This window comes from Olea europaea, chromosome 10 (genome assembly GCF_002742605.1).
Source record: "Olea europaea var. sylvestris chromosome 10, O_europaea_v1, whole genome shotgun sequence".
Classification (NCBI taxonomy): Eukaryota; Viridiplantae; Streptophyta; class Magnoliopsida; order Lamiales; family Oleaceae; genus Olea; species Olea europaea.
The window spans coordinates 13,062,405-13,071,326 of NC_036246.1; the positions used below are offsets into that span (position 1 = coordinate 13,062,405).

General features: G+C 34.3%; 1 protein-coding gene across 3 annotated transcripts in view; it reads right to left on the bottom strand.

Annotated features, from left to right (window-relative positions):
• Window positions 1–7,552, bottom strand: part of LOC111401289 (zinc finger CCCH domain-containing protein 6-like) — a 9,403-nt gene extending 1,851 nt beyond the window's left edge. Inside the window, exons 1-2 of one of the 3 annotated variants that reach the window (XM_023028965.1) lie at window positions 7,279–7,552; window positions 281–485 (exon numbers count right to left, since the gene is read on the bottom strand). In XM_023028965.1, coding sequence (XP_022884733.1) covers window positions 281–485; window positions 7,279–7,295 — 222 coding nt within the window. In that variant the 5' untranslated portion in view covers window positions 7,296–7,552. Of the gene's footprint in view, window positions 1–280; window positions 491–7,278 lie in introns of all 3 variants that reach the window. The other 2 variants (XM_023028964.1, XM_023028966.1) reach the window with 2 other exon arrangements.
• Window positions 7,553–8,922: the final 1,370 nt, after the last annotated feature.

The window sequence follows — 8,922 nt, forward strand, 5'->3', positions numbered from 1 at the left end:
AAGAAGGAGGGGGGGGGGGGGGGGGGGGGGGGGGGGTAATAATAATAAATAAATAAGGAAGTTGCAGAGATGTCTTTAGTGAGGGTCATTTAAATGGAAAGTCACCAATTCATAAGGAAGTCAAGTCCAAGTACACCGTATCAGCAAAGTGACGAATTTAGTCCGTCTGTTTAATGAAACTCCACCCCTTTCCCCTCACATCTCAAGTCCTTGAATTATATCTTCTTTTGTGTTTCAGCATATTTATCTTTACAAACACAACAATAACAAATAGACTCACTCTGGGAGGGCATCTCCATTTGATAAGAGGTAGTTGGGACAACTTATTTCTCCAATGATTTCCAGGCTGGAGTGCTTCAAAGCCAGGTGGCAAATTGTCATCAGACGAGATACCACCTTTCTCAACTGACCATAAAGTCTTTGCCTGGAGGTGGTCTTGAGTTTCAACTCCAACTTGTGAAGGAGATTCTTCCAACAAAAACAGTCTTACCTAATTAAGGAATGTTATTAGTCTATCGAATGATAATAGGCTCTCTCTCTAATAATTAACTTAATTAAGTCAATCACAGATTGTCTATTAAAATCAAGGTATATTATCCAGTAATAATTAACCATGAAGTGCATGATGGTGGATACACTCTACAAGATACTAGAACAACAATAAATAGAGATGAAAATTCTAGGCATAACGGAAAGGAAAACAAACTAACTAAAACAAGATGAAAACTGCTAGCCATATTCAGGACTTGTTTGAGCCCCATTAAATTGAAAAAATGTATTTTTGAATAGTAGATTGATGGAGAATATGTGGTTAAAAAATAAGAAAAAAGAATGTGTGGTTGAACAAAAAAAGACAGAAAAATGTATTTTGGGGAAAATAGAAATTTAACAAGCCCTTAAAATAAATTATTAATCAGAAAGTACCTTTTTATGTTAAATATTTTTTGGGTCTTTTGACCTATGGTGCAGGCTCAAGCACATTTATCCAGCCCCACCACCACGTTCAGGCCACAGCAACATAGCTAGAAGATGTTCAAGAATACTCTATATGTCCTCATCAAATTAGCCATACAAAACAAACTGGAGCAATCAATCACAAATATAACTCAATGGTTCCACAAATCCAGTCTTAACCCATACGAGGACAAGGAAGCAATTTCTCCTCCAATGAAAAGAACAGAATAAACTGGGAAAACAGGAAGCATGCATGCTACATAAACATATTATCTGGCAGTTCCCTAAATGTTCTTAACCTGTCTATACGAGTAGTAGCCACAGCATTAAACCAAGTATATAATGTGAAATAAAATAGTTTTTTAATATGCTCTGTTATCCTTGATAGATCATCAAAACAATGGTTGTTTCTCTGCCTCCACAAACACCAGATGATGTATTCTAGAATAAGGTCCCAAACAAGCTTGCTATCCTTATTACAAAATTTTATCCTCCATGCTTTCAATACATTCACCATACACCGCGGAAAAATCAAATCCATGTGTTGAGAGGCCAGAATATCATTCCAGAGGAAACGAGCACCGTCATAATGAAGAAACAAGTGGTCAATCGTCTCTCCATTCCTCTTACACATATGACATCACTCCGTAACATAAAAACCACTTATTCAAAGGTTATCCACCAGTAGAACCTGTCCTTTCACGACCGTCCATCGTAAAAATGTCACCCAAGGACACAGTTTATATTACCGTACCATCTTCCAGGGAAATGTACTCTCCACAGGTCCCAATAAGGAACCTAAAATAAGTACAAACTGAGAAACTATCATCCTGTGCCAACCTCCACCTGCTACAATCACCCCCTCATACCTTGATGTGCTCCTCATACAAAGAGGTCACAAGCATCACATAATCATCTAACTCCTAGTCCCGCAAACCCCTCCCAAAAGCAATGTTACAGCCGAGGTTCCCATTATGTATATGGAAGACCTCATTCATTATAGCAGATGGCATCAAAGCAATACGATAGGTTTTCCAAAAGGAGAGGAATGTGGTTTTCCAAAGCCATCAACAAAATCTGAGCATACTATAGGTTTTTTCCCAAGCTTCGAGTATACGTTGGATGAGCTATTTGGTTCAATGTAGTTCTTCAAAAGAGATTTGCATAATAAATACTATAAAATTAGGATTCAACCAGGGCATGAATGGGAAGAGCCATCCAGACTCAGGATGACTAAGAGGAGTCATTACTTATCCTTTTGGGATACGACCAGGACAAGGGAAGAGGGATACCTTGAATAAGAGAAAATGCCAGTAGCAGGAGGAAGAACAATGCACAAAGTAAAAATGGGCTAAGAAAAGTAAAGTCTTGTCCTCTCTTTCCACCCCAGAATGTGTAAACAACGAGGCCGACTGGTACGAAAATATTGTTCGTTTTCATAAATTAGTTGTTTGCACATACTTTTTTGGACGATTGTCTTTTCAGAAGGATTAGAGAGTGTATCTCTCATCCTCCACTTGAAGAACTCTTAGCTTAGCGCAATATTTGGTAGGGAGAAGACCTAGCCTTGGTGGACAAATTCTATTAGGTTTATCCGAAATGGGATGTTGCCAGAATCAAGTTTCAATATTGTACTTGAAAGTAAGGCTAATAAAATATTGTGTTATATGCTCCAATCATAGTTCCACGTACCCTTTAAATGACGCGACATTAGCATGAATTTTACCCTAATATTATCCATAGCTGTTAGAAGTTACAATTCTCCCCAAAATGACATTTTATTCTCTGTTCCAGAAGTTGACAGCCTTCCACATGGCTAATTGTTTTCCAGGAAATTGCTACTGGCATGGGTAGCCTTCTACCATTGTATTTGATAGAAATGTCAGGTGCCAGTTATTTTTGGAAAAATATTTGGAACCACACAAATATATCCATATGTTTTCCACACTCAAAACTCTTAAAAGTAATCTTGGGAACTCGGTAAAAAGCTTGGTAATAGAATTTGTTTTAACTACACTTGAGTTTGCTTACAGCAATTTGGTATCCATGACTTTTCTCATTGCTAAACTATTGACCTCGTGCCTTTGCCTAGTGATTAGTGTATGCAGCTTTATTCAAAGCCTTTTCTAACCATTTACATTCTGAGTGACAAAAAACTGCTCCGAGTAATGAAAATTATAAGCTTCTTCATGCTCATCATTGGTATAGAGAACTGAAAGAGGTTATGTCATTGTGTGTATTTCTCTTAAGCAACATCTCGAACATGTAAAAAACTTCAAGCCCAATCACTTGGCTCATCATAGACACTTCCATTTTTATTTAGGAAACTATCTATTTTTGTTAGGAATTTTAGTTAAAATTTACAGCAACTGTAACCAAACTTTGCCACGTAGAGCACTTGGGTCACAATCAAAATTTCTTGGCATTCAGATCCCCAAACTTCCATTATATGTGCAAGCCGATCACCAGAATTCATGTAAAATGTCACATACCCTGCACATGACCACCTATGGCATGGTTACTTTAGTCAATCCTTCATATTTCTTGAAAAACACTTGAAAAATGAAAAAGAAAGGGACAAAAGAATTGTCAACATCAATTTGAGACGTGCTGCCATCAAACTCCTCCATTATTCATCTCCACCCAAAGAGTTTCCCCCTCCCCTCCACCCCTTTTTTGTAAAAATCAGGGATTTCCTCTTCCTCGATTCATGAATCCTGGGACTCTCTATGTGACAGTTTAACAGAAAAGCAAACGTAGTTCATCCAGTTGGAAACAATTTGCACCAAAAATGAACTGATCTAAATAAAAAGAAATTTTGATTTGTGACCCAAGTGCTCCAACCGGAAAAGTTGGTTTCCATCATTGGCAATTTCTTGAACTTTTAAGTATAAATAAAACAATGTATTTCTGAATAATATAGACAATTGATTTTATATATCCAGTGTTATTGAATTTCCTCGCTACATTTTTCTCTCTCACTTCTTTATACATATTTGTTTTTCATGTTATACATCAATATGACTACACTTTATTTAACGACAGTTTCTGAGACAAGGGATGTGAAATTGAAGCCTTGCTCGGAAGGAAAAATATATTCACACTTAAACTGATGCATGAACAGAAAAAGTAAAGGGCATCAGAAATCAAGAAATTTCAATATGCCCATTGAATTTCTCTTCTTCAACGGACTCATTGTACCTTTCATTCATTTCAAATCTCCCACCATACCGAATGTCGGGAACACATACTGATCTTCAATATTAAGAAGAGCACAAGAGATTGAGATACTTTAGTTTAAAAAATAAACTTCATCCTGTGGCTGATTATCACCATACAACTTTTCAGACATGCCTAAGACATGTCCAAGGCCTTATCAGTGTTAAAAATTCTAATAACCACCACAAGGAGGTTATAAAACATCGAGATACTTTAAATCAACAAACTACACTATTTCCCTCATTTTGATCTTACATCTAAACTTCTCAATCATGCCTTCTACACATCTAATATTCATCAACATTTACGATTCAATCAACAATGTATCCGAACAGAACGTATAGAGGGTAAATTGAAATAAAATGAGAGAAGTTAAATGAGGAATCAATATTTGATGAAAGTATCGCCCTCCTATAAATTGTACACTAGGATATACAACAGCCACCATGGCTGCTCACCATGTCAAGTTAGCCTTAAGTTGTTTAAAATAACTAAGCCCTTGTCAACCTCGAGAAACTTCACCAAACGATATTATACCACGCAGGGAGAATTCTCAAATTAAAACATTCCTATGATCTGAGAATTTTGGTTAAATGCCAAAAATCATCAACATGGATTTAACTTCTAATCCACACAGCCACAACTAGAGAAGAATTAGCAGTTGTATATGAAGTTGTTAACACAGTTTAAATTGGCATAGATAAAATGCATAATATACTCATTTCTATCTTAGACCTCAAAAGAATCCGTCTATTGTTTTACAGTTTAGCCAATTCAGAAGATTAAAAGGAGAGGTAAGTGATTGATGTTTTCTTGTGTGCATCAGATCTTTTCAGCCCAAATTCCAGGATAAGCAATGACCAAATTTTCATGCAACAATTATCTGATACTGCAAAAGGCCAATAAAATGGAGACATGAAGGATGTAACCAGGGAAAGGTTACCTCTAAGCACTAAGAATGATTTCAAGGGGCATGTGCTTATTCAACATCAAAATAAGTGTAAATGACCCTTTTCTAAATTTTGGAAGTCAAACAAATATCATTGACAAGACATATGATTTATGTCAATTAGATGAATACTCTCTCAGTTGATTGACGTGAACTAGCATTGCGTATACTGAAGGATCCGCAACTGGACGTAAACCAACTGACTAACTGGCTGAAGTACCAATCAAAGCATCATCAATAAACCTATTTAATTTCCACTCCAAATAAATCTAAAAATAGCACTGGCACTGCTTTCTGTTACTTAAGCAACTGGTTAACGTTAACTCTCTTTGGAAAAGCAGACAAAAAATGCCTTATCATGGCTATTCTACCACCAAGTTAAAAAGGCTTATTTGATTTAATTCCCGAATGGATTTTTTTATTCTGTCCAAAAAAAGAGGGGAATGCACATTTACTTGAAACAGTTCCCAAATAACTATTTTACACCTTTGAGCACGTACTCATCGAGACTTGAATAGTATAGCATAGGAAGTTACGCAATTATCAGGGGCACGCTCTACCACGAGCTAATAGCCTATCGTGCGAACCTCCCAAGTGCAGCCATAGTATTCAGAAAATAGAGATCTTTTTTTTTATATTTGGAATAAGAAAGTAACCAACTGGATAGGTCAAGTTGGTAATTTTTCTTACATCTCCCTCTCCTGGAGCCCAAGTATCATATATGCCCCCTCTATTAATTGAAAGTGGAATTCATCCTGTGTTTTTTCCTTTCCATTTACTCGGATTTCTTCCATTTCAACGATTTTGTTTGGATCCTTCCACTTCTTTTTGCCATTGAACCGTCCAATCAAATTCGTCGTAACACTCATAATTATCAACTTTATTAAAGGGTTCATCATTTTTTCAAAATGGTGCTCCAATCTATTCGAGAAGAAAAAATAAATGTTAGTTGGAACTATGGTCCCTCGCCTTCTTTTTCAAACCAAATCCTCGGTTGGCTACTCTCATGTTTTTAGAGTGGTCTGGGTCATATCTTCTCATAAATCAATAAATCATAAATAGTTTCCTCAATCAATGACATCGGTCCAAATGAATATCTTTTATTGTTTCACTGATGATGTCAATCTTATCTCCCTCATTTCTTCGACTTTTTCTCTGCTTTCATACAGAGAAAAATTGAGTCAACAGTTTTGCTTCTATCTAACAACAGATACTTGTCAAATGTAACAAGACATCTCAGGATCATTCATGATTTAACAACACTCATATATACAGACAAAAACTAAACCAATCATTTTACATATTGCTGAAACTTAGTGGTATCCTCTGACCATAGTCCTAACACAAATATTGGTTTGTTTATATCTGATGAACCTCCTGGTCCACCAATGTTGATACATTGTCAGTTCCACCATTAAAAACAACAATCTTCTAGTCATTCACTTTCCATTTCTCTTGAGTTTATGTTACCTTCGAGTCCTCAAACTAGAAAGGAGACCACAATCTTCACAGCTTCCATGCGGTTTTATGTTCAATCTCAATCCTTATATTTTGAGATCACCATCAGTCATGCAACCTCAGAAAATATATGATCCAATAATCGGTTCCATAACACATGACAATAATTGCAAGTTGTAACGTTGCTAACTAGTCTGTTTCTTATATTCATCAGCTATGCAATGTTTAATACAAACATCAGAATACAATACTGAGATTCAATAAAAAGAAATATAAATGAATAAATCATTCTTGGTCACTGATTTTTTTGATTCAGCTTAAACTCATCTTACAAAGTTCACTGCTTATATTAACACTAAACTTCCATAAAGGAAGGAATTACATTCCTTATTTCTTTCTCTCTCTTTATTATTAATTTCTTTACTTTCTGATTCCTATCAATCTTAAAATTTATTCTAAACAAGTGATTATTACTTGCATCAAGCAATATTTAAATAAAAGAATTAACATGCAATGTCAAGAAATACACGCCTTTCAATTTCATCCATCAAATACCAACATTTTTCCCTTTAATTTTAATTCATAAACTAATTTATCTCAATTTAAAAACTCCATCTTTCCATTTCTATAGTTTCAATAATGAAATTGGATTTAAAAAATCATTAAACAAAACGAAGAAATTCCTTTGGAGGATTTACCTGACAAAGATTAACATCTGCAGCCCAATTAACACTTTTTGATTTCTTCGATCCTCCCATATTGACAAATACAACTGATTTGATTTCGTTCGATTCGGTTCACAAATATATGTGTCTACCTTTAAAATCCGATCCTCTTATACCGTTTTATTAACATTCATGGCAGTCAATTCACACCAATTCCGTCCGGCTTTAATCGATCCAAATATATACAAAAAGTTACACGTAAAATGTGTATAGATTTCATTTAGAGAGGGGACGGGGTCCAAAGAAACCCTAGCCTGATTTTTTACTTTATTTTTTGGCATTTTGCTTTAATAAGTATCACGCTCTACACATGCGCGTGTATGAACGGTGATACAATAAAACAAATTTATCCAATCAAAATAAAACAAATTTATCCAATCAAATTACCATGTGCATCATGATTTGTATAATATTTTAACAGCCTCGCTATAACAGGCTCAAAAACAAGAGTTGAGGTGATAGGTTCAAATACAGGGGTTGAGGTGCCACCTCAACCCTCGATTTCACGTACTTTATTTTTTTTTCAGATCTAAGGGCCGAGGTGTTGCCACCTCGGCTTCCTATTTTTGAGCCTGATTTTGCACCTGATTAAGTAGCATTTTTCATATTTTAATTTGGTGACAATTTCTTCAATGAAATATATATATATATATATATATATATATATATTTTAATTTGGTGACAATTTCTCAATGAAATTAAAAAAATAATAATATATATATATTATCCACTTTTTAACACCACATCTATATGTAAACCATTTCGAAACCTCTTCGTACATAATTAGCATTATTCATTAATTTATAGTACTTTTAAAAATAGTAGTCAAAGTCAATTTTTTATTCTTTTACCACTGTTATAAAAATGTATTTTAATTTTGTAAAATATTCAAAACTCGTTTGGTTTGATATTTATTAAAAAAATGAAAAAGAAAAGAGAGAGATAGAGATTAAATTTATAATATAAAACTCAAAATACGAGAAATAAAAGTAATCTAATTTCTCCTTTCAATGACAAATTCAACCCACCCAAAGAATCCATCGTCTTCGAAAGATAGGTAACCCCTCATATGCGATTTCAATAACAATTTTGTCCCAAACACATTTTCTACAAGAATCATGTTATATGTACAATCATGGTGGATAATATTGATTGACAACATTCTATTTGACATCATCATATTCATCCATTTTAAAACTATTTTTTACATTTCAAGTTTAGATTTTGACCACGCATGACTGTCAATCAATGATGTACACTTAACTTTATTCTTTCTACAATCTTAAAGCCAACCGTTTAAAAATGAATTCGATGCTCAAAACTAAAATTGAAATGCAAATCAAATAGGGCATTACTTTTTTAGATTTTGGGTTGATATAAAAAATAGTATTTTTGCATATATAATTTTTTTTTTTTTTAGAAAAATAAAAAATGATGCTTTGTCCCATGTCTAGGAGAATCAATTCTTGTTTTTAATTTGTCCGTTTACTTGGCCTCTTAACTTTGACAACAAATCAGGGTTTTACTTTAATTATCAATGATACGATGTCGGTAAAGAAAGAGAACAAAATTTTTGATTTATATATATAATAAAAAATATTTATAAATGCGGTATCT